The following is a 25829-nucleotide window of genomic DNA, read 5'->3' on the forward strand; positions in this document are numbered from 1 at the left end:
AAATTTATCTACTGCAGAACGATCACAATTTGTGTCTTATAATCACTGGCGAGCAAGTGATGCTGGAAAAGCGGTTAAAAGGAATTTTGACGCAGCCTTCAGTGGATCCAATACCGCCAATCCCGGACACGACGGTGAGCCCTCTACCTCCAGACAACGGACCGATAATAACGACGACGACGACGCTTACAATTTGGACGATTTATTTAATAATATTGATTGGGATAATTTCCCAGATCCTGCTATGGCAGATATACAAAATAATTTGCCTCAGGCTCCTTCTGCCTCGTCGGTCGCTCCGGGAGGTAGTGCGCAGGAGCCTATGGATACCGAACAATTGGGATCAAATAGTGGAGGATCAAGAGGAGGTGTTACTACTGCGACGGGATCTGGGATAGCAAAGATTGTGCCAAATCCAAAATTGAAAGTATTGCATCTTTCATTTACTAAAAAATGGTTTCAATATACATATGGGTATGCACATACCAATTTAAATGGAAAAGAGCTTTTAAGAGTTTTAACTCCATACGCTTATTATCCAGTCGATTGGGTACCATGGTATTTATCACCACAAGAATTTATGTCATTACCATTCAATTCTAAAATTGTAAAAGTGTCTACTGATATTCATTTATTGGGTACAAGAACAGCTTTTGATCATGGTACAACGTTATCTGGAACTGCTACTACAGAATATGTACCTATAATAAAATATTGTGTAGGACTCAATAATAAGATATATTTGGATAATCGTCCTCTTGAATCTGTTTCTACGGAGCCAATGGTACCGACAGGTGTGAAAAATAAATCTTTAGCTGAACAATTTCAAGCTATGTATTCAATTGGAGGAGCCTCAGAAATACCTCGACATCTAAATTGGTATGCTGGAATATTATATAACAAAGCTGATGGTGATTATGATGGTATTCCTACTATAATGAATTATCGTCTTGATAAAGTATTAAATACTGGATTGGCTAATAAGTGTATGGATAAGGCGATTATAAATTACTCTTATTCTCCGTCAAATGGTTATATAAAACCAACAAAAAAAGTATTACTACCAATGTACAACAAAGATGATGGATTTGCCGATGACGTCACATACAAGAATGTTATATATAAGCATCAAGTGCCTCACCTTTTAAAATTGTCGACGGAAGGTAATGAACGTGGTACTGTGGTAGCTAGCCAAGCGCTTGGAAACACGACTTATAATTATACAAATCGTGCGTCATATAATTATTATCAAAGTGTTGAAGGTTATACTTACGTACACATACACTCGGGCGAACATTCTAATTTTAGAAATCAGCCACAAGTTCATCTTGGAATTTTGGCAACGCCCGCTCTAAATCCAGCTACTGAAGCTGCCAACTTTTTGAATTCTTCGTTATACACGGTTAGTTATACGCATTGTGATGTGGAATTTGATATGGAATCGATGTGTACCAAAGGTGATCCATATGAATGGCCAGAAGATGTCAAATTCTTTATTAATAAAGAAAAAGGATTCCAAGGGTATGGTGCTCATGTATTTGGCGTTACTGCTACTACAGCTGGTAGAGTCGAGCGAGAGCGATCAGAGTCTAGAATGGTCGGGAGAACCGACAACGTTTCACTTAAAGGAAAACGGGTTCGTAGCGGACCAGCCAGTCCCAGATCAAATTTGGCAAAGCGACTTCAACGAACAGGCATTGAAAACGATAATAGACACCATCGGGAAAAACAAGGCCGAACAGTGCCTGTATCGATTGAATCCGGAGATGACGAATTTGACCTCTACAGCTATGAACAGTTTGACGATTACCAAACAGAATAATTTTGAAAGGTGTGTTATTAATCATATTTGGTATACTTTACCACAAGATTCAAGTACTATTGTTAGACGTAATTTTGATTCTGTATTATCGAATATATTTAATGTTGAACAATACATATCTGGTGATTTTAGAAACTATCAAGATTGTTTATATAAACGTAAAACTCTTTATATAGCACCAACTAATTGTTATTGGAATAAAGTAGGTGGTAGATATAAAGAATTAATTAACTGGTGGAATTCATATGGTCAAGATTTATTATATACTTACGATTTTATTTTAAATCTTGAATCTAATACTAAAGAATCGCGTTTATGGTATTTAATAGCTTATTTAAAATTTATTGTTATTAACGAACCGAACCCTTCATTATTGCTTACAAAAAAATTAATAAATGTACTTGTGACAATGAAATTTTATCAATTGAGAATAACCTTAAATCTTTACAATATAAGGTTGATATTCTATCGAATCAATTAGATTTTTTTATCAAACGGAATATTCCCAAAGTGTTATATGATAACATTGTTATTGTAAACCACAATGTACCTAGAGCCAATCAGAGCACAGCGATAACGACCGGTTCGAACAATACCATTAGTAACGCAGATAACATTGTTATTAAACCTAGTGATAAGGAAAGTGTAGGGCATTATGTTAATAAAACAGAAAATATATTTGTAAAACCATACATTTATTTTTTATTTAAAATATCCTTTTCCCATTTTTCAAAGTTAAAATTCTTACGACTTAAAATACGATGTTTTAACATTAAATAGAACATAGATAAAGGATGCGGTTTCTTCGTTACATATTTTAAGAAACCCGCTTGCTTCCAAGTATATTTCCACACACGAATTTCAAACGCTGCTGAATTAGGGATGACATCGGTGTTGGAGAGTACAACAATAGGTGTTCGTTGAATACTTGCGTCACCTTCGTATTTAATTCGAGCTGGACACGTATCGCCACCAAATAGTAATTTTAGTACTTCCTCTGATCCTGGTTCAAAATTTGGTTCATTCCATATAAGTATTCTTCTTTGTACAGCATCTTGTAATGGAAATCTATCATATTTGTTGAAATTTCCAATTTGGCCATAGTTTATACATGAATGAATAACACAATCAAAAAAATAATTTTTGCCTGAATTAGGTGGTCCCACAATCGATATACAATTCTTTTTTGGTACTTTTTTGTCTATAAGATAGTATAAATTTTTCAAAAAAGTAAAAACATAATCTTTGTTTCCATCAAATTGCAACTTCAACAATTCTTCCAAAACATTTACACTGTCGCAAATGTTATAATAATAATCGCCTACACTATTCCATGGCGCTACATATATAAGTTTATTTAAAGAAATTTTTCTTGATTTTAAAAATATTTCTCGATATGTTAAGTCCACGATAGTTTGATTAACATTATGGAAACATGTAGTCAATATCGCTTTATTTTTAGGCATATATTTAAATGGACCGTTTGTCCAATGGCCAGTGTAAAGAATATTTTTTGTAGGCGTAATTATAAAAGATTCTAAAAACCTTTCCAACCGGTTAGTGCCTTTTTCTCCACCTTTACATCTTTTAGACGAAGTATTTGTTTTGTTAATTCGTATTTCAGCTTCATTGCCAGATTGTGCACACGCGAATCCTCTCCAGAGCTCAGACCCATGCATGAGAACGTCCGCTTCGTCCAGTATTGATTTTTCCCTAATTTTACACACTCTTTGAATGGGTAGAGCTCTAACTTTATAAGCGTCGACCCACGCTCTCCCGGCGACGATATATTGATATATCCGTCGTCTTCTTTTATTAAGATATGTTGTGAGATTTTGCCAGTACTTGTGGTCAAGGAGTGAGCTCGAGCATGATTGGCGACCATAGATGAAAAGTCGTCTTCGGTTGGTGAGTCCTCGTTCTCGCTCTCCGACGATGGTTTCCTCAACTTGCGCTTCGTCGGCGGAGCTATGTCCACTTCTGGTTCGCTTTCCTCTTCCACAGTCTTTTTCTGTGCGTTTCGCTGTTGTTGAAACAGGGATCCCACTTCGTATTCCTCCACGTCCGAATTCCATTCCACTATTTTCCGCTTCGAAGAGCGAGAGTTCTCCTTCTGGAACATCGCTGATTTGGGAACTCGCCCATCGGTTGATTTCTTCGGCGTCGCTGGTATCTGTAACATAGTCTCGTATTCTTTGGATGTGGACGCACCGGCATGTTGATCCCGAGTATGAGCAGCACTGCACTATGCACTCAATGACTATCAACTCCATCAGAGTTCAGGGGTTCTGGTATAGGATAAAAGGTTTTATCCCAGAAAAGCAGTAGTCCATCTACAAGGTGCAAGTGACATTTTTGCCAAATTTCATCATGATCGGTGCAGTGACTGAAGCAAACAGGTAATAAAGAAATGGATACTTTTACACAAAGAATGGATTTTCACAGTTATAATATTAGTAAAGACATAAACTCACCATTTAAAAGAATATGAGAATTGCTTGTAGTGAAGTTTGTAGCTGTCGGCGTACAGTATGTAGATGTTGTGACAGTAGCAAGTATACCTTGTTCTTCAACTGAATTATGTACAGTATCTTGATTGAAGCAACCTCTGCTATGGTCATATGACTTAAACCTATGTATGAAGGTGCCATCTGCTGGCACATGCAGTCTCTGGCCTTTGACATATAATATTCCAAGGTACTTCGTGACATTTAAAAAAAACTACTTAATCTTTCAAAACTGTCACCAGTACGCTTGACCAAGTAAGAGTATATACTCAAAGCAATACTTGCAGAAGGTACTTCATTGTGCAGACTTGGCATTTCACCCAAAAGTTCAGGGAACTGAGCAGCTGTCATGCCTAACCAATAATGTCAGAGATGTGGTGGCATAATAGAAATATTACTAAAGTCAATTTTTTTAAGATTAGTTTTCTCCATCATCATGAGCATTTGATCAATCTGTACTGCAGTAGAAACTCTATTGAATGAATGAATACACTTTTATTGTACACCAAAGAAAAAAAAGTAGTTACAAAGATATAAATACATATAAAGAGAGTACAATTTGGTGGTCTTATCGCTACATAGCGATTTCTTCCAGGCAACCAACGGCGTAAAAGAAAAAAACATAGAAAAGAGGTAGGTGGTGCAATAAATAAGATTTAAAATTATACAAATATATAAATAAAATATATATAAATATAACTATAATATATATATATATATAAATATTTTACATATAAATACAAATAAAATATATAACATAAATACCTATATACATACTAGTATATAACATATAACATCCTAAATTTATATGAAATACATAAATAATTAAAATTACACACTTAAAATGATCCGCTTCAGCGATGTTCGGCTGAAAGAGACAAATAATGATCCTTCACTAGTTTCTTGAAGGTCCCAATCGATTGTGCCTCACGGATATCTAAGGGCATAAACTGCGTTAAGCGTGTGCACGCACGTGAGCACGTCGCGGGCCACGCTTCTGGTGCACGCACGTGAGCACGTTCGCGTGCTTATGCGCGGGCATCGGCGCGTGCATCCGCGTACGCAGTTTTCTCAGTACAATTTTGACGTTGGAGGTGTACAGTCGAATAAGTAATAATGGATAAATTAATGTTGTATTATTTATCAAGACGACGGCGACGACGAATTGCCAAAAAAAGACGCCAGCCAGTAAGCCCGTTCGTTGAATCTAGGTTACTGTGCGGGGAATTCGTGGTGAAGTTTGGTATATTAAGAAAAAATGAAAGGTTTTTTTTCAAATATTTTAAAGTTTCATTACAAGTCTATGATGAATTATATTCAAAACTGGAGCCCTATTTGAAGACTAACAATCTACGATTGAAATCTACGTCAATCGTATCACCAATGGAACGATTTGCAATGACATTGCGGTAAGTAAAGACATTTCGATATTAATAATCATCTTTATTCATGTAAAAAAACAGTCATTATTTAACAAAAGTTTAGAACACTCATATTTTTTGCCAATTTATGTAAGTCACATTACTGTTTAGCCACATCAAGCAAGAAAGAAGAAGAAGTTCTTATTGTTTCGGCAGTGACACCTGAATATGGCTTAAAATGTTTTTCTTGATGTGGTTCACGGACCGAAACACATAACCGCACACTTATTAATCATCATATTAATCACAGTTTCTTATATTTATTAATTATATTTTGTTATTTCTAAATTACACAGTTTTATCTTTTTCGTTTTTTTTTATCTATACCTACTTATTCACTTATTTTTTTATATACTTAATCACAACAGTCATCACAGTGTCTTGCATAAACGCTACGTTACAATTAGTCATTGATTATTCATTTGAAATACACTAATAAAATCACAGGTTCAAGTTTAAAATAAAAAAACACAATAACAGTTAAAACAGTACAATAAGTCTAAATGTCTTAATTATAATAATATACCTACCTTACAAAGTATTAATTATAATGACGCATATTGATTGCAAGTTTTTACATATGAATATTTCCCTTATTAATTATTCCCTTCTATTACTAGATCGGGTACTAATATTATTTTAAATTCTTATTTATCATCACAATCATAATCACAGTTTACTACATAAAAGATTAAATTTAAGAAGAGGACATATGAAGGAGCAATGTTATGAGTAGGTTCAAAAAAAAGGTCCATTAAGTAAAAAAGGGGTCTATTGATACACTTTTTTATTTGACCCCAAAATAGGGTTTAAGATAAAAGTGTCCGAATCGACCCCGTTTCTTTCCTTATGAACATGACACCTCAAGGCTTGTAAACTTTTGGCGAATGCCCTTGTATATCATAATAATTGCACATGAGACCAGAAAAATATAAATATAAAATTGCGCTTTTTACTAACTTAAATAGTTCTTCATGTTCTTCTCTTTCTTTTGTTCTTAATAATTAAACAGTCTTAATCAAATCTTCAAAGTCTTTCTTGTTACCTATTTATTCATTGTTCGTATCTGATCTTACATTTAAGGATTCTAAATCATTCGTTACCGTATTTTGCGTTAATGAAAGGTCATCAATGGTAATAATCATTTCTTTTTCAATATCAATTAAAGCTTGTAATACTTTCGTACGAAATAATAATTTTTTAAAGCAACTCAATTTTTTTACAGTTGGTAATAATGACTTAAAAAAATTCAAGTCTTCGTCCATATTATCTGCAGTGTTATTCTTCACGTAATTTAACAACTCTAATTCGAAATCAGTTGGCGATTCGCACTTACGTTTCTTGGAAGATCGTGTTTCTTTGGTAACGCTGGAGCTGGTGCTAGGTACATTAATCAAATCTTCTTCAATAATCGTATTATTTTGTGAAGTTCTCGGTGACGCGTTTTGCTCTACTGACTGATTAAAATTGTCTGCCGATTCTTCTCCTTGAGTATTCGAGTTTGAATCTAAAAATGACAGCATGTTATAGTAAACGTATGTTTTATTTGCCCTGGAACCGGAGCCTGATTTAAGTTTTTTTTTAGTAGACCTCACTCTTATATAAGTGTCTCTTGCAGTTTTCCATCTTTGCTGCAGCTTTTTCACTGAAACAATAACACAGGTATTTTATTTTATTACAGATATTTAGTTAGTGGACATACCTTCGTCGATATTCATCTGGCGTATCAGACAGGACTAACCACGGTCAGAAAAATAGTAACAGAAGTTTGTCAAATTATAATTGAAAGGTTAAAGGAAGAATGTATACCAAAATTTTCCCGTGCGCTATGGGTAGAGACTGAAAAAGGTTTTTTAACGCAAGCCCAGTTTCCTAACTGCATAGGTGCAATAGACGGAAAACATATACGCATTATAAGACCTCCACATAGTGGTTCCCTCTATTACAACTATAAGCATTACTATTCTATTGTACTGCTTGCAATGTGTAACGCCAACTATGAGTTTACCTATATAAACGTGGGAGTGCAGGGTAAAGAATCTGACTCCGCAATTTTCACACAAAGCCGATTGTACGAACAAATCAACAATGACTTAATAGATATTCCTCCTGCCAAAGCATTGCCCGTAATACACAATGATAAACCAACCAACATTGCTGCAACCGCAGCTTTGCCCTATATTATTGTAGGAGATGAAGCATTTGGGTTATCTAGCCATGTCATGCGGCCATATGCTCGAGCTCTCGATTTAAACTACAAAAAAAAAATATTCAATTATAGGTTAACGAGAGCGCGACGTTATATTGAGTGTACATTTGGTATCATGGCTAATAAATTTCGCATACTCCATCGTCCATTGAACGTTGGAAAAGACAAAGCAATTTGTTTTCTTAAAACAATTTGTATTTTGCATAATTTTATAAGATCAAGAAGTCAAATTAATGACTTTCATGATATTGTCATTATACCAGACCATATACGTTCAGTTCGGGGGTTAATTGGAAATACCCACAGAGATTCGTATACATTACGCGATAGCTTCGCAGATTATTTCGTTGCAGACGGACAGCTGTCATGGCAAGATCGCAGTATTTATTGAAGGCTTTTTTATAATTTATGTACATTCAATAATTGAATTTTCACGGTTTTTTACCACACATTTTTTATTAACATAGCAGGCATATTTTGACAGCAGCATAGCAGACATTTTATACCTAATGATTTTATTTGTTAAATTCATCGGATGTAACCAGTTGCGCCGCCATGACAGTCGAAAATTATAAGAAATTCAGTATTCTTACATTAAATAGGTAAAATGTTATGTAATTACGCATAAAATGAAACTTTTTTTCTTTCATTACACATCCAGTGATGTGTAGTTTGTACAGTGTCTAAAAACACAAGTAGGCATCTTTTTTACTAAAATATTATTGGTACTCAAACACATGTAGACGCGACACCGATTGGAGCGTGACTAACTGCATGGTAGGCAATTACCTTCCATTGCTCTTGCCTTTGAAAGCGGGCGTATAACTAATCTAGTTATATAAAATCATAGGATGTAACCAAATAACTTAGATTGTTGTAAACTAAAGTTGAGAGATGTCAAAGAAAAACCTACAAAACTACAAAACGCACGCTTATTTTACAAAGTTACTAGCCCAATTCTAAAACCAATATAATAAATATTTTAGTTGATAATTGTTTTATTTATTTACCTACCGATCCACTGTTTCTGCCCTAAAATGATTTTGAACCCTAAATACACCGATAGTGTGAAGTAGTGTGAAGCTCGCAGTCGTGAACATACTGGTTGTCTCGTGACGCGCAAAATGGCGGCGACCGCGTGGCCGAAAGAAAGAACTTTGGAATTTATCGAGCAATAATTATATAAAACCATACCAATATTATGGGACATTGTTCACACGAATTTCACAATGTTCAGAAATACGCAGTATCTCTGCACTAGTTTTGAATATAAGCATGATTTTATATTTACATAGGTAAATTATTGTAAATATTCCGAGTTTTAATTTTATAGTTGGATTAATTGTTGAAAACATTTAATTGACACAAATACAATTGAAATAACTAATTATATATAACTAATTGCATAGATTATTAAAAATAAAAATTAGGCGCAAAGAATAGTTTACCTAACCTACGTTATTATAAAATAAAAAAAGAGTGTAGGTACTTACCTTGTATGTTTTTTTCTGCTTCACTCCAGTCATCAAAATTTTCAAACAGTACTTTACAAATGTCTAGCCATGCTTTTGATTTAGCGTCCCGGTCTTTAAATATTTCGCTTGATTGGTCCCATATGGCAGGACGACACTGAACTTCAACAATTACCCTTTCTGTATCAAAATTTGTCATTTTTTGTTATGGGCCGGGCACGCGCGTGCGGTCGGTTCGAGATAGCGCTGTCAACTGAACAAGCACGCGCGTGCACCCGCTAGCGGGCTTCGCGCGTGGACCCGTCCAACGTGATGCGTGATCACGTCGCGTGCATGCGTGCCCCATTGCACGGAAGTATCACGCGACGGGCTCACGAGCGTGTGCACGCGCATGGGCACGCGCGGGTCGTTTTTGTATGGACACGCGAGAGGCACGCTTAACGCAGTTTATACCCTAACGGTAAGGCGTTCCATATTTTAATAGCCTGAACCGTAAATGATCCGTTGAAGAAGGAGGATTTGTGACCAGGCACCTTCAAGATTAACTTCCTCGTAGAACGAAGTTCATCTGGGAGTCCTACAAATTGAAACGTCTCTTTCAGGTAAAGAGGAGTAGAAGGATGAAATAAAACACAGTACAGAATAGAAACAATGTGCAAATTTCGGCGAAGTCTGATACGAGTAGGTAACCACTTGAGACGAGACCGAAATTGAGAAATATGATCATATTTGCGCAACCCAAATATGAAACGAATGCTAGAATTCTGGAGTCTCTCAAGTTTATTTAACTGATCTTCAGTTAAGTTAACATAGCTTGCGTCAGCGTAGTCAAGAATGGCAAGGAGTAGAGTCTGTGCGAGCATAATTTTGGTAGGTATCGGAAGTAAATACCGAAGACGACGCAAAGAACCTAGAGCTGCAAATGCTCTATTATTAGCTCTATTATTAGAATCTAATTGCTAATATGCCCTATAATAATTTATAATGTCAACTCAATTTAGATAAATCTAATTTAGCGGGATGGCGTACGTAATGAAACTTCAGAAGGTTCTGCTGTGATAATGTGTATTGGAACGGAATACAGAAATACGGAATACGGAAATATTAGCGCCAGTGTCGATTAAAAATGTTGTCCCGGTTTTCTTATCGGTGACAAACAAGGGGTATGTATTTCCTAGTACGCCAAATCGCGCTTCATCAAGCGTAGTCGTTAGTTTTCCGACCTCGTATTCTCATTTTTGAATGAGCACGGCGTTCAATGCACAACGCCGCCGTCGGTATACCGAATCGACGATGGTAATAACAATAGGGCGATGGTGTTGAGCTTCGTGATCTATTGTTATTATTACCACGGCTTGCTGAGCGATTTCTTCGGAAAAACGGTCTTCGATTCTCGTGACTGACGACTGATATCGTAATGTGCGGTTTTGAGTGCAGGAGAATTTGCGTATTTCTTCTATGAGGAATTGTGTGTCGTTACTCTGAATACGCGACGTGGATTCGACGACTGAGACTTGCGAATTTGCATTGAAGCAGTGCGAGCTCCTTCTTCGCCCTTGCCATAAGGGCCGTCCGTTTGGAGTATGCCCCAGGAGCCTTTTCAGCTCCCGGAAGTGGTGCGGCCAGTCCGGCAGCGCCTCCACTATCAGCGGAGGGTACCTGGCTGCAGGCTTCGGTGCTCTTCCGATGTCTATGGTAGCAGCGGGGGCAGCAGCGGCGGCTTGAAGGCTGCCGGGATCCTGGGTCCCCGTTGTGGCGGGGACGGGAATCTTCCCACGGCGATGTCCGCCCTTGCGGCGATGAACGTGGCGATCGCGGGGATGGTATTGGTGCCGCGGGCCTGGTCTGCGTCACCATGGCCGCAGCACCGCTGCTGCGGTTGGAAGGTGCATCAGCAGCGGTGGTCGGGGTCGGGGTCGGGGTCGTCTGCCTAGATGGCGCCGGCGACTAGGAGAGCGGGCTTGCTACGAAAGCCTCTTCTCCCGCTCCGGTTGAGGGCCCAGCACCGTGGGCTTTGGTGGTACGGGTGGCGAGGGTGGCCTGGCCTGTCGCAGTGACCGCGTCCAGGCCGACTTCGAGCGCGGCAGCAGTGTTTCTGACGAATACTCTGCGCCGTATTGCGCGCGGACGGGTAGCACGCCGCTGCGGTAGCGGCGGCGGGTTAGGCGCCGGTGGTGGCATGGCTGAAAGCCACTGGCCGAAGGCGCGGTGGTCGAGGGTCGCGGAACGCGGCGGTGCGGAGCGCAGGGCGCTCGACGCGGATCGCGGGGTTGGCATCCTATTTCTCAACATGTTCAACTTTATTCAATTTGATTGTTAGACGTTCATTGTTTTGGTCATTAAAACATGCACTTTGACCATCAGACAACAAAAAAGAGTATGTAGACAAGTCATAACACTTATCATTGTAGCACACTCTGCCATTGCTTTTGAGATATAGCATTTGATCACAAGAGTATACAGGATTTGGGTTGCTAGTATTGCAGTGCCACGTACAATTTTGTTTGATAAAGTGTACTTTGGTTTAGCACAAGTTTGCTGCATTTCCATCCTTTCTATACGGTTTTTATCAAAATATATCCTATATTTTATTATAGAAATAATTATTGATCCATGTTGTTATGGTAATGATAACATATACAATTAGTATCATAAGGAAGCATGCCTTCCTTTGACATTTCCTTGGAATTAAAAACAACCCTTGGTAGGTCAAGGCACCCAGTGCAAGCATAACTCATCACAACTTCCACTGAACAATGTGGTTTCTCAACTATCAACTCTCTCAGCTCTATGTTACCAAATGCTATTGACATATGCCCAGGCACTCTGACTCTGTATGTTATCCAATCTTCTTAAATGGTCCTTTTATTGATGTGGTCACTGTCAATTAGGTAAGGACTCTTAGGTTGAAGCCTTGGGAGAGATGGTTCATTTATTCAACATTTTACTACGCAGCTGTCTGTACTGCAAGCAATGTTGCCTGTGTAAAATATTGTTGTCCTGTCCTTGGATATTTGTATGTCACCTATCATATTGTAGCGGTTCTAGCCAGGTCTATTAAAAGATGGAACACGTCATCACAGATTTTATTTAGGGTAAAAAGGTCAGCGGTCGTGGGTGAAAGGGGCCCGTCAATTAATTCGCTTCCAAATTCTGCAGTGGGCGAGTACTTTCCTAGCTTGTAGCCGTTGATTGCGTGGCCCAGAAGAAACAGGCGGAGACACGAGGTGGTCTTCAGCTGCACCAGGAGCCGGCACGTTGGCGATGCAACGCTGGTGATCGGCGTCGGAGGTGACGTCGACAACAACAGAGTGTCGAACTTGGACCGAAGCAGGCGGAGACACGAGGTGGTCTTCAGCTGCACCAGGAGCCGGCACGTTGGCGATGCAACGCTGGTAATCGGCGTCGGAGGTGACGTCGACAACAACAGAGTGTCGAACTTGGACCGAGGCAGGCGGAGACACGAGGTGGTCTTCAGCTGCACCAGGAGCCGGCACGTTGGCGATGCAACGCTGGTGATCGGCGTCGGAGGTGACGTCGACAACAACAGAGTGTCGAACTTGGACCGAAGCAGGCGGAGACACGAGGTGGTCTTCAGCTGCACCAGGAGCCGGCACGTTGGCGATGCAACACTGGTGATCGGCGTCGGAGGTGACGTCGACAACAACAGAGTGTCGAACTTGGACCCTGGAATTTTCGTCCAGCGTGTGAAAAATAATTCCGCTTCAACTCGTCTGATTGCAAACACGCGGCTCAGCTAAGCGGTAAGCACTGCACAAGATGGCGGATGCGTTGTTCACAATCAGACGGAGTTTACATTATGAGAGAGTGAGAAGCGTAAAATAAAACAAAAGACATTAAGACTAATATTAAATAAAAGATAGCAAATAGCAAAAGGTACGTGAGGTTATTAGCAAAATACAGAGAACTACTATAGTATGAAAATCTGGGAATTTATCGAAATAGGAAAGTTAATTATAAAGAAAAAAATAGGAATTAAGCTGCAGATGAAATTTTAACAAAGAATATGCAAGGATTAAGCCAAAATATGATCGATGCATGGGTCAATGTGCGAGAACAAAGAACAAAGGTAATGAGCGTAATGGCCGACTCGCATGCGTAATGTACCTGATTAAAAGATATTCTAACGTCTAAACTTTAAGGAAACGTTCAACACTTACCCGATACATGGGGTTTAGATAGCTCGAGGGTAAGTAGCCTTAAGGTCAAAGGCAAAAGCAGCAATCAGGTGAGAGTCGTAAGGAAAAAAAAAATGCGGCGGCCGCACAGCGGCCGCGCGGCGTCCAGTCTCTGGTAGAAATTCTGGGCGTCTGCCGTGCCGTGCGAAGTGAGAAAGACGCGAGCGCGGTTGGTCCCCGCGCACCGCTCCCCTCGCGCCGGGATGCCAGTTTCGCGACATTTCGGAAGATTGCCCGCGCGCAAATTCCAACAATATTAATTTATAAAATTAAATAGACATTTATTACGTTACAATATTCATTAATGGCATATTGTGAGGGCTGACCTCCATGTTATAGAAATTATTCCCATGTTCTACTATTGCACTCTTGTGGAGTGGTTTCTCATACGATGCACTATTCACATATATTGGCATATGCGTCATCTGATCAGTAAGTATGTCATTAAGGTCATATTTGGGGTTGTTTGTTGTCAATTTAATGTTTCGTTATACCTTTGTATGATACTGTTATGGTGCATTCCCATAAAGCAGATGATGATTGGTACACGCTTGCAAGATTTGTCATGTTAGGTTGCACCTCCCATCTATACCATATGCATGATACACCATGTGTACACCACCCATTACAAGAAACAGGAGACATCTTACAACCATAACCATGAGGTAACGTACCATTTTTCTGCAAAATGTTCAGTGCGTATCCATTGCCCCATTCTGATCCATGCCAGCATTTTCCAGAACCATAACAGTTCCAATTTATCTTGTTAGTTATCTTGTAATCTGCTGTTTCATACAACATAGCATATCTCTCAACATGTTCAACTTTATTCAATTTGATTGTTAGACGTTCATTGTTTTGGTCATTAAAACATGCACTTTGACCATCAGATAACAAAAAAGAGTATGTAGACAAGTCATAACACTTATCATTGTAGCACACTCTGCCATTGCTTTTGAGATAAAGCATTTGATCACAAGAGTATACAGGATTTGGGTTGCTAGTATTGCAGTGCCACGTACAATTTTGTTTGATAAAGTGTACTTTGGTTTAGCACAAGTTTGCTGCATTTCCATCCTTTCTATACGGTTTTTATCAAGGTAGGATATATTTTATTATAGAAATAATTATTGATCCATGTTGTTATGTTAATGATAACATATACAATTAGTATCATAAGGAAGCATGCCTTCCTTTGACATTTCCTTGGAATTAAAAACAACCCTTGGTAGGTCAAGGCACCCAGTGCAAGCATAACTCATCACAACTTCCACTGAACAATGTGGTTTCTCAACTATCAACTCTCTCAGCTCTATGTTACCAAATGCTATTGACATATGCCCAGGCACTCTGACTCTGTATGTTATCCAATCTTCTTAAATGGTCCTTTTATTGATGTGGTCACTGTCAATTAGGTAAGGACTCTTAGGTTGAAGCCTTGGGAGAGATGGTTCATTTATTCAACATTTTACTACGCAGCTGTCTGTACTGCAAGCAATGTTGCCTGTGTAAAATATTGTTGTCCTGTCCTTGGATATTTGTATGTCACCTATCATATTCATTAATGGCATATTGTGAGGGCTGACCTCCATGTTATAGAAATTATTCCCATGTTCTACTATTGCACTCTTGTGGAGTGGTTTCTCATACGATGCACTATTCACATATATTGGCATATGTGTCATCTGATCAGTAAGTATGTCATTAAGGTCATATTTGGGGTTGTTTGTTGTCAATTTAATGTTTCGTTATACCTTTGTATGATACTGTTATGGTGCATTCCCATAAAGCAGATGATGATTGGTACAGGCTTGCAAGATTTGTCATGTTAGGTTGCACCTCCCATCTATACCATATGCATGATACACCATGTGTACACCACCCATTACAAGAAACAGGAGACATCTTACAACCATAACCATGAGGTAACGTACCATTTTTCTGCAAAATGTTCAGTGCGTATCCATTGCCCCATTCTGATCCATGCCAGCATTTTCCAGAACCATAACAGTTCCAATTTATCTTGTTAGTTATCTTGTAATCTGCTGTTTCATACAACATAGCATATCTCTCAACATGTTCAACTTTATTAAATTTGATTGTTAGACGTTCATTGTTTTGGTCATTAAAACATGCACTTTGACCATCAGACAACAAAAAAGAGTATGTAGACAAGTCATAACACTTATCATTGTAGCACACTCTGCCATTGCTTTTGAGATATAGCATTTGATCACAAGAGTATACAGGATTTGGGTTGCTAGTATTGCAGTGCCACGTACAATTTTGTTTGATAAAGTGTACTTTGGTTTAGCACAAGTTTGCTGCATTTCCATCCTTTCTATACGGTTTTTATCAAGGTAGGATATATTTTCTTTATATTTTATTTCAGCGCATGGGCCAAGCCCCTTAACGGAGCGCCTAGCGCCTCCACCTCCGCCCCCGCACCGGTGCCGGTGGCCCCTCAGGCCACCGCACCGGCAGCGGCCCACCCGGCCGCAGCGCCCTCGCCCATACACCTATCTCCGGATATGGACCCCCTGGACTTCATCCAGTACCTTGTGTCTGCGGTAGACATGAACGAGGCAAACGTTTTCTTTGCAAAGTCAAAGGTCTCCCTCAACCAGGCTATGCGTGAACACTCCAGCCTCCTAACAACCATCGGGACTATCCGAAAGGCAATCCGATAATGGGTTGTACACATAAAGGTAGGGTAAAACCAGCTGACTGCCAGGAGTCAGCTTCTTTAATGCAAACGGCATTATCGATCAAATGCATCAAATCCGCGAATTTATATGTGCAAAACAAATCGATATCTTCCTAGTGCAAGAGACCTTCTTAAAACCTAGTAGAAGCGATCCCAAAGTTAGAAATTATAACCTAATTAGAATTGATCGGACCACCAACCGGTTAGGTGGTACCGCGATCTATTACAGAAGCCCTTCTGTAATAGATCGCGGTACCTTCACTGCACTCCTCTCGATCCTCCACAGCTTACCAACATGGAAGCCTCCGTATGTCAGGGGGGTATGACAGGCCATCCGACGATCATCCGTTTATCTCTCACCGAACAAAACCTTTTTAGAGAGCGACTTACTCGCTCTCCTCTCCCTAGGTGACTGTCATTTTGGCTGGCGACTTCAACGCTAAGCACACCGACTGGTCCCGCTCCACTAACGCTCACGGACGACAACTTAACATACTTGTCAGACGACCCGACCTTAACTTTTTCGTAGTTGCCCCAGACTCGCCGACTCACTTCCCGATGTCGGATAGTTCGATCGACCGACCGGATATACTCGACATAGCGCTCCTCAAGAATATCACCCTTCGTCTTCCCTTCTGTGCCTACGTGCAGGCCTGACCTCCTCCACTACACTGCGCCTCCTTTGCCAGGAGTGCGCGAACTCCAGCAGTCCTCGGAAATTTGCCTCCGTCGCAACGAGGTCCCGGTAATAAACCGGGCCCACCTCCGCAAGCTCTATCTTACTCAGCATCTTACAACGTAGGTCCTCATACAACTTAAACTCCCATATGACATGGTGAGCATCCTCATCACCCTCACCGCAATCGCACATACTACTTTCACACAGCCGAAATCCATGAAGACGCCACCGAAAGCATCCATGGCCAGTGAGGAGCTGCGAGGTTGCATAATCGGGCTCGTCCCAAGTTGCCCTGAGTCTCCCCTCCACCGTCGGAAAGAATCGCCGGAGATGACTGCCTCTTTCGTCACTCGCCCAGCGTTGCTGCCACATAGTCTCCACTTCGGCCCAAATACTGCGCCTAAGACTGCTCCACTCCCGCTTGGTCGCGGACTCACATGCTAAATCCGTCTTGCCAGCACGGATCACCTCCAAGTCCGCTGGCAGGACGCCCGCCAATACCGCCAGCGCGGAAGTGCTGACGGTCCGATACGCCTTCGTCAGGAGTATCAGCGGGCCCCTTTGCGCCTTGAGAAGCAGTGACCTCACGACATGCAGCGACGCCCTCTCGGCCCAACACGCGAAGAGGCGATGCGCCTTCCCCGCAATCAGGAGCTCGACTCCCAGCGCCTGCAGCGACTGCAGCAGGAGAGCCGGGATCGGCTGGTGGACGATCTTCCTTCGCACGAGGACCGCAAGGCCTCTCTTGGTGGTAGGACCTGGATACTGGTCGTCCAAGCGGTAGGTGAAGTACCCCGAGAACTGCAGTTTGGACCGCGGGGACAGGTGAGTCTCGTTTATAAGGGCGATATGTATATCTTGTTCCTTTAGGAGGGAACGGACGAGAGTGGCCTTCCGAGTTAGGCCGTTGGCATTCCAATACATGGTTCTCAGGAGGTTAGCCATTGAGCTGGAGAAGTTGACTCATCCCTCTGAGAACCACGTTGGTGGGATCCTCGCCGGCGCGCAGAGCGTGAAGAATCTCATTGATAGCCGTCTCGAGGATTTGGAGACGGCTATCTCTATAGACGGCGAGGGGGCTGGGGTCCCACGTCAGGCGCCCGCCCTGCCGCCTCGGGTTGCGTGGTGGGCTCGGAGACTGTGGCCTTGGGTCTTATGCTATGCGAGTTCCTCTTCCTCTTTTTCTTTGATGATTTGATGGGAGCACCTCTGGGAGACGGGTCGTTTGCGGGGGTCCTGATGTTAGACCCCCCGCAGGGGCTGTGGGTGGCTGGGCATGCTCCGCTTGTGTGTCGGAGCGAGGCAGGGGGCCGTCGCGGGTCTTGGCGGCGGTAGCGGCGACAGTGCCTGCCCGCTTGTTCCGGATCTCGTGACGGAACACCGGGCAGGACAGGTTGTTGGCGGGGTGAGGGCCCCCGCAGTTTGCGCAGGTGGCTGGGACGTCTTTGGGGCGCGGGCACTGGTACGCCCTGTGTTCTTCGCCACAGCGCACGCAGGCCTGCTTGCGGTGGCAGTAATGTGAGGAATGGCGGAACTGTTGACACTGGTGGCACTGAGCGGGTCCTTTTTTCCCGCGCCAGGCCTCGATCTTCACCCCCGGCATGCAGAGCAGCTCATCCACCTCATATATGCGGGGGATGAGGTCCGCGGTTCTCGTGAGGACTCTTTGATAGGCCGGACCAGCTCGGGTTCAAACCCCAGGTTGCACAGTTCTTCCTTTAGTTCGTCTGGGTCGGTGTCGCCCGGGACGCCCCGGATGGCCACCTTCAGGCTCCTGTCCTTAGGCAGTGAGTAGGAAAACCACGGGAGGTTCTCCGACTTCTCCAACTCTGACAGGTAGTGCTGGACGGTGCGGTATTTGGATTCATCGTTTGGGGTAAATTTAAGGCCCTTACCGAAGGGACGGGCTCTGGGGGTCCTACCGAGCTTCGTCTTCAGTGCTCGGAGGTGGTGGGCCCAGTTGGGTAGTTTCTCAACTAGTAGCGGGGGGTGCGGGGCTTATTTGGTGCCGTGGAGGCGGGCTGAGAGGCCGGCGGGTGCCGAGCCTATATCGACCTTTTTTAGATTTGATATATTGTCGAAACTGTAGGCGGCCCCGAAATAGAAGAAGAGACTCATCTAGAGTTAATTCTCCAGCATTGTAAGGTTTTCGGAAATTTAAAGTTAACAAGTCAATAAATTCCACAATCTTGTTTTCACCTTTTTCACCCAATTCCGATGTACAGAGACAGCGCAAAATTTGCTCGTATCTTCGTCCTGACATTACGTAACTAAATATTCGATGAAAATATAGCTTGTGAAAAGACACGTTTTTGCTCTGGGCATTTTATGTGACCTTTGAGAATGCTGAGACCCAGAAAATGCAACATTTCTTCACAAGTGATTTCGCGGTAGACAGTTTTTCGGCTGTGTCTGGTATGTGGTCGATTAGTGCAAAAAATAGCATTCCCATATATGTTAGTATATTGTACTAAATATTCTATAAATTCGTTAGGAAACACAAGTTGGAAAAAATCAATAGCTTTGTCCATGTTATCAACATTCACCGTAATACCACACGACGAACTATCAAAGTCAAAATTTGGTATGGTCATAACTGTATTAGACCAAGATTCATTTTTAACAGGAGTGGCTGGTCTTCTAGGTGTAGGATTTATTTAATTTGGCACACCAGAGGTTCTTGGGGATACATCTGGATATTCTGCATACTCTCTAGCCTCAGCAGTTAACACCGAAACAGATGGTTGAATCAGATTTACAGGCTCATCAGAAAACTGGATATTATCAATATTTTGAAGATTTCCTTCGGATTGAGAACTTATTTTGTTATCTTCATTATCATCTGCATCACTGGGTGCCGATGACAAAGAGTTATCAGAAGGTAAAATCGAAGTATTCCTGTTTACCTGCCTGCTTTGTAAAGCACGAGCTGTCTCTTCAGAACTCGTCGATTCGCCGTCAGATGGTTCATAATCTCGATCAGAACCAAATGTCCCATCGTCAACATAAGGGTCTTGACTAGATTCAGGCGAAGAAACATCGTCGAACAAGGCTTTTTTTGACGCTCTTCGTATGAACTTTTAGACGACATCTGTAAGAATATTAGTACGAATCCAAATAGATGTAATCGTGTTTAAAACATAAATTTACTAACATTGTTATGTTTACCACAAGCAACAACCCAGTCAAGGTTCTTGGGGGAGCGTTGCGATACAGTTACTGTTAGTTCTTTAAATCAAAAATTAAGTAGGAAAGTTGATATAAAACATTTAATTAAAACTGAGAGTTACATAGATGTCGACCAGAGACGTATGGTCTCATTAGCGCTCTCCAGTCAATTGCCTCCCGTCACGGGCCCCCTGGCTCTCACAGGAGGGCAGGCATTCCTAGAAACGATAGCGAGTTATGCTGTGTAAGAGTTAACCGCCACCGTTTCTAGGCGCGGAGCCGGTGTTTGTAGGCAAGGAGCTGGTAACATAACTCCTCCCTCCTTTAGTTCGAAATCATCGGATGATGTAGGAATCCGAGGATTTCGACCCTCATAAAACCTTTTCTTAAACATTTTAAAAACAAAGAAGAGACATAAAGTAACTACAACTAAATATAAAATTAATGTGCCTAGGCTAACGCTTTTAACTTTTACTATTTCACCTATACTTTCACTACCACTTTTCGTTTTGAGCACTGCCGATAAGAATTTAATTTCATCCAGGTTTATTCCTTTTATATCCATTGGCTCAGCCGCTGTTGTAACCGTATCTTTACTCTTCACATCAGGTAGGTCAAAAATAGGCGTAACTTTATAATCGAAATTTTCCAAAGCATGTTGAAGATAGTAAAGGTGAATGTCACCAAGTATAATTTCGCAGCCAGGTTCAATTCGCACGAGGTAAGTTCCCAATATGGTGGTCTTGGATATATCATCTCCACATTTGTAGGACATAACTGCGTTATTACGTGAGTACACAATCCAACTATCAGATGACAAACGCTGGACCTTCATCTCTTCCATTTGAACCACTCGTCGAGAGCAAAGGGACAAGTTACTCTGGAATTGCATCAGCTGCTCCATACAGGTAAGAGTTGAAAATGTTACGACGTTATTCTCGTTACAGATGTACTGGTCATCGGCGGAGATTTGCAGACACGGAGAAGCAACCGGTAAGTATTTTGAACCTTTCACCATAAGGAAGGGATATTCAGGAATGATAATGGAAGTTTCATCACGAAGTTGATCTAAGATAGGTAATGAATACATTTTATAATAGTTGTAAGTATTGTTATCTGTAAGAGGCACTTCCATTATGAACGTGATCTGGTTTCCTTTTATATACGCTTTTATAGTAAATGTTTGTTCTAACTTAACTAAATTATATTCTATTACAGGATATATAAGGTTATGCACTTTTTCTATACATGACAATTCGTACAATAATTCTGTTGAATTTATTATAGACTGATGTAGCACAGAAATTTTACTGAAAGCTAAAGCGGTTTCAATCTCATTAATTGTTATGTATATCGAACGGAAATTATTTATGAACATGCTGTATAAACCTAAAATATAAGTAGAATAAATTGAATTATTTTCTTTCGTATCTATTTCTTTCAGCATTTTCTCCACTCGCTTTAGGCGTGCATCTAAGATTAAAGAGTTGTTATATAAAATTTCTGTACTGTTAATATTATCATCCATCATTCTGGAAACTAGGGTAATTTTACTCTCGAATAAGTTTTGTTTAGCATATAATCTATAAATCAAATTCTCATAATGAATCGCATCGTCATTATCTAAATTACCGGTAATTGCTTTTATGAAAGAGCCTATCGGATTAATCAATCCTCTCCGGAATCTAGTCGTAGGTGAAATTTGTTTTACCTTTTCTATAGCCCTATCTCTTAGGTACTCTACTTGCAGCTTCAAGTTTATGAACTCATGCGTAAGGCTTATCCACATTAATTAACTTACTAAACTCACTATACCTAACAATATTAAAATCTAAGTCATTAAAAATAGCGCTTAAATCCAATTTCTTAACGATTATCCATTTGTTTTCTTGTTTAAAAGCCTGACCTTGTTTGACGGGTAGTAACCCCGGATTATTTTCAACCTTTTGAAGTTGAAGAGGTCGGCTGTCCTTCATTATCATCACCAAGGTGACCAAGCACCACCTGTGGAGGACGTTTCACATTTTTAATTGGAGCTTTTGTTTTACGCTCACGCACGGTAATGGGTACTACATTTCTACTAATTTCGCCACTAATAGTTGCTTTCTGATATGGAGGTTTATCTTTACTTCTACGGGTGTTAACTACTTTTGTAAATATGGCTTTATCTGCTTCTAACTCTACTTCTTGCTCACCACCTTTTCTTTTTCTTACCTTTTCTTTATATTTATGAAGTTTATCCGAAATGTATTCATAGAGACGTTTTGTGCGTTTAGCATGATCTTTTAATAAACTTTGCATATAAGTTTTTTGAAAATTGGCATTGAACGCGTCATTACTATCTGTATGACCAAATACTACTTCAAAAGGTGTTAGACCCGTGGCACTATGGATAGTGTGATTATAAGCCACTATGGAGTACGTCATTACAGATGCAGCGTCTGTGAACTTATGCTCGTATTTGGCGAGCCTATATATCTCTATTATCGTAGAGTGAAATCTCTCTACAATACCAGTGGAATTTGGATTGTTAGGGGTCGTTATGTGAAGTTCAATTTTATACATAGCTGTTAATTCTCTCATGAATTCATTATTAAACTCAGATCCAGGGTCAGATGTTAATTTCCTAGGAACGCTATAAAAGGAGAAGTATTTAATTAGAGCTCGAACTACTTCAGGTGTGGAACGATTACTAATCTCTATGGCTTGACCAAGTTTGCTGAATGCAACGACTAACGTTAGATAGTATTTTCCTTCGATACTGAATAAATCTATGAATATTTCTTGAAATGGGGCATCTTGAGTTTGAGTTAATTGTAACATTGGTTTAATTGGGTTCCTATCATACTTCATTTTACGACAGGGCTCGCATGAATTAATCACTGCTGAAATACTTTCTTGCATGTTGTGCCAAAAATAATTTCGTTTAATTCTAGTCATAGTTTCTTTAATACCACGATGACAGGTTTTTCCTTCGTGATACTTTAATATTACGGCCTTTTGTTCATTTTCATCTTCTATAAAAACTACTCTTTGCGTGCATTCTTTTATGTCTATGGTGTCTTTTTTGAATAACATTGTAATTAGCTTTGCGAAATCTCTCCTATGATCCTGATGTTCAAAATATATAAAATATTTAGTTTTAGGCTGTATATGATTTTTCAGAAATTGTTTTATTAAATCTAAATTGTTTAAAGGTAAGAACAGTTCTATAATTTTTTCTTATGGCCTTGAAATGTCTCTAACCTGTATATCATTTTTTTGCCATGTGAATACTAAAATTTGGTTAGGTTTAGTATCAATAGCTTCGTGTAATATTGGAATACCTGAGGAGTCACATTCTATGTTAGAGTGCACTGTTTGAGTGCTACTAGCATGGGAAATGGAAGGAACCGGGTATTGAGGTTCTGTTAAACCTTTAGAGCTAGCTGAAATCGTCGCTTCAGAGTCCGAAATAGAGATTGTTCAAGACATGTCAGAAATAGTAAGAGTTCTGGACTTGTCCGAGTTATCATCGTCAGTTACGTCACGTAAGTCTTGAAATCGGGATTCTTGGTCGTCTATATTAACTGCTACGGAAGCGTTTTCACCTGCTCCTAAAGCATTTAATTTTATTCGTGAAAGAGCATCTGCATTTGTGTTTTGTTTGCCCTTCTTGTAAACGACTTCAAAATCATGTTCTTGCAAACGTAAACGCCAACGTGTAAGCTTACTGTTAGGCTCCTTAAGAGAATATAACCAGGCTAGTGGACGATGGTCCGTATAAATTTTAAATTTGTGGCCATATAAATAGGGACGAAAATGTTTCACTGCCCATACTATTGCAAGTAGTTCACGCTCTATCGTGCTATATCGAGACTCTGTGTCACTGAGGGTCCTGCTTGCATATGCAATAGGACGGTCACTACCAATTGCACCTTGGGATAAGACAGCTCCTAACGCTACTTCAGAAGCATCAGTTGTGAGTACGTATGGTTTTTCAGGGTCTGGGTATTGTAATAAAGGTGCATTTGTTAACAACTCCTTACATTTCTGAAACGCTTCGATATATTTCTCATTAATTATAATTTTATTACGTTTTTTTAAACATGATGTCAATGGTTGTGTTACTCGTGCAAAATCTTTTATAAAACGTCTGTAATATCCTATTAAACCAAGAAAGCTTTTAATTTCAGTTATAGTCTTTGGTAAAGGAAAATTCAACACTGCTTTGATCTTATCGTTATTAGGTTTCAGTCCGTCTTTAGTTATGGTATGTCCGAGATAAAGTACTTCTTTACGTAGAAATTCTGATTTGTCGAGTTGTAGTTTAAGGTTAGTCTTACGTAATCTGTCAAAAACTGTCCTGAGATTTTGAATATGTTCCTCTAAACTTGACGAAAATATAATGATATCGTCTAAATATACCATACAGTGAATGCCCTGAAGTCCTCTAAGTACGTTGTCCATAGCGCGTTGGAAGGTCGCCGGGGCGGTTTTTAGGCCAAACGGCATTCTTAGAAATTCAAAGTGGCCTGCTTGAGTACTGAACGCGGTTTTCTGACGGTCAGCTTCATCAATTTCAATTTGATGATAGCCACTTGCTAAGTCTAGAGTCGTGAAATAGGTGCTTTTTCCTAATTTGTCAAATAAGTCTGTTATATTGGGAAGAGGGTATCTGTCGTCAATGGTTATCTCATTGAGTCGTCTGTAATCTACTACCATTCTAAATTTCTGCATACCGGAGGCATCCATTTTTTTTGGGACAAATTGAACTGGTGAACACCAAGGTGAGTATGATTCCTGAATTACATTGTTTTCTAAAAGCTTCTCTACCTGTTTCTTTATTTCTTCCGCTTGAGCGGGTGCTTGTCTGTAGGGTCTAGTGTAAATAGGATCTTCATTTTTCGTTCTAATAAAATGCTTGACTTCATTGGTAAATGTTAACGGTAACTGTTCGCAATAAAATATATCTTTATATTCTTCGCATAATTTAAAAATTTTATTTCTCTCTTCCTCATTCATGTGTTCCAGTCTAAGTCTTTCCTAATTCTCTGATAATAATTGGTTATTCTCAAATTCGTCTCTTCCACTCATATAATTAACCTCACACTCTTTACTTTCATACTTTGTTACCTCAAATGGAGCTGTGACTTGAAGAGTTATAGCACGATGCAAGGTATTTTGAATTACCGTTTTTGCATAACCATTCACACATCTCACTAACGCACTTGGCATTCTTACACCTTTACAAAACTCAGTAAAGTTCAAAATAGCATCACCAGAATACTGATTCGTTGGTAAGGATACTCTTAGTTCAGAACGCGGTGGTAAATCGAGAATATATTCAGTAGCATTGTATATAATAGGAATTGAAACTGTTCTGGTCTTTAATACTTTATGTTTTAAATCAATTACTGCTTCTAGCTGTTTCAAAAGATCGTTACCTATCAAGCCATCGTATTTCGGATCTACACTATATACGTAGAATTTTTGGGAACGGTTGCAATTAAATGTTGGCATTAACGGAATCTCTATTGCTTCGTTATGTGAACTAGACGCATGGGTACTCGTCACTTCAAATGGTTCATGAAAAATATATGCATTAAAATATGTATATGCGATACTAGGACTCACAAAAGATCTAGTACTTCCCGTATCTATCA

The 25829-nt window shown here is 40.1% G+C and overlaps 2 protein-coding genes and 2 pseudogenes across 3 annotated transcripts; 1 reads left to right on the forward strand and 3 right to left on the reverse strand.

The window, feature by feature from the left end:
- The first annotated feature begins 5273 nt into the window (after positions 1-5273).
- On the forward strand, positions 5274-8952 carry LOC120635232. 2 transcript variants are annotated; one of them, XM_039906185.1, is made up of 2 exons: positions 5274-5738; positions 7432-8952. In XM_039906185.1, the coding sequence occupies exons 1-2, from the start codon at positions 5446-5448 to the stop codon at positions 8348-8350; spliced, it is 1212 nt and encodes a 403-aa protein (XP_039762119.1). In that variant the 5' UTR covers positions 5274-5445; the 3' UTR covers positions 8351-8952. The 2 variants fall into 2 exon arrangements, 1 of the variants encoding a protein (XP_039762119.1); XR_005659272.1 differs by having other exon boundaries at positions 5673-5738; positions 6976-8952.
- Positions 5610-9876, reverse strand: LOC120635233. Its single transcript, XM_039906186.1, has 2 exons — positions 9453-9876; positions 5610-7395 (listed from the first exon to the last, which is right to left on the reverse strand). Exons 1-2 carry the CDS (start codon positions 9628-9630, stop codon positions 6800-6802), a joined length of 774 nt encoding a protein of 257 aa, XP_039762120.1. The 5' UTR covers positions 9631-9876; the 3' UTR covers positions 5610-6799.
- A 2158-nt stretch (positions 9877-12034) lies between these two features.
- LOC120635142 lies at positions 12035-14418 on the reverse strand (annotated as a pseudogene).
- Positions 14419-14778: 360 nt separating this feature from the next.
- LOC120635143 lies at positions 14779-15624 on the reverse strand (annotated as a pseudogene).
- Between the last annotated feature and the right edge of the window lie 10205 nt (positions 15625-25829).

The sequence above is a fragment of the Pararge aegeria genome, chromosome 26 (assembly GCF_905163445.1).
Source record: "Pararge aegeria chromosome 26, ilParAegt1.1, whole genome shotgun sequence".
In the NCBI taxonomy this organism is placed as follows: Eukaryota; Metazoa; Arthropoda; class Insecta; order Lepidoptera; family Nymphalidae; genus Pararge; species Pararge aegeria.

Bases quoted from the DNA above. Each gene is read 5' to 3' on its own strand.
- LOC120635232 (XM_039906185.1), top strand. From the start codon at position 5,446: ATGGATAAATTAATGTTGTATTATTTATCAAGACGACGGCGACGACGA. The intron at 5,739-7,431 runs GTAAGTAAAGAC...ATTTTATTACAG, and splicing joins CGATTTGCAATGACATTGCG to ATATTTAGTTAGTGGACATA.
- LOC120635233 (XM_039906186.1), bottom strand. From the start codon at position 9,630: ATGACAAATTTTGATACAGAAAGGGTAATTGTTGAAGTTCAGTGTCGT. The intron at 7,396-9,452 runs GTAAGTACCTAC...TTATTGTTTCAG, and splicing joins AGCAGAAAAAAACATACAAG to TGAAAAAGCTGCAGCAAAGA.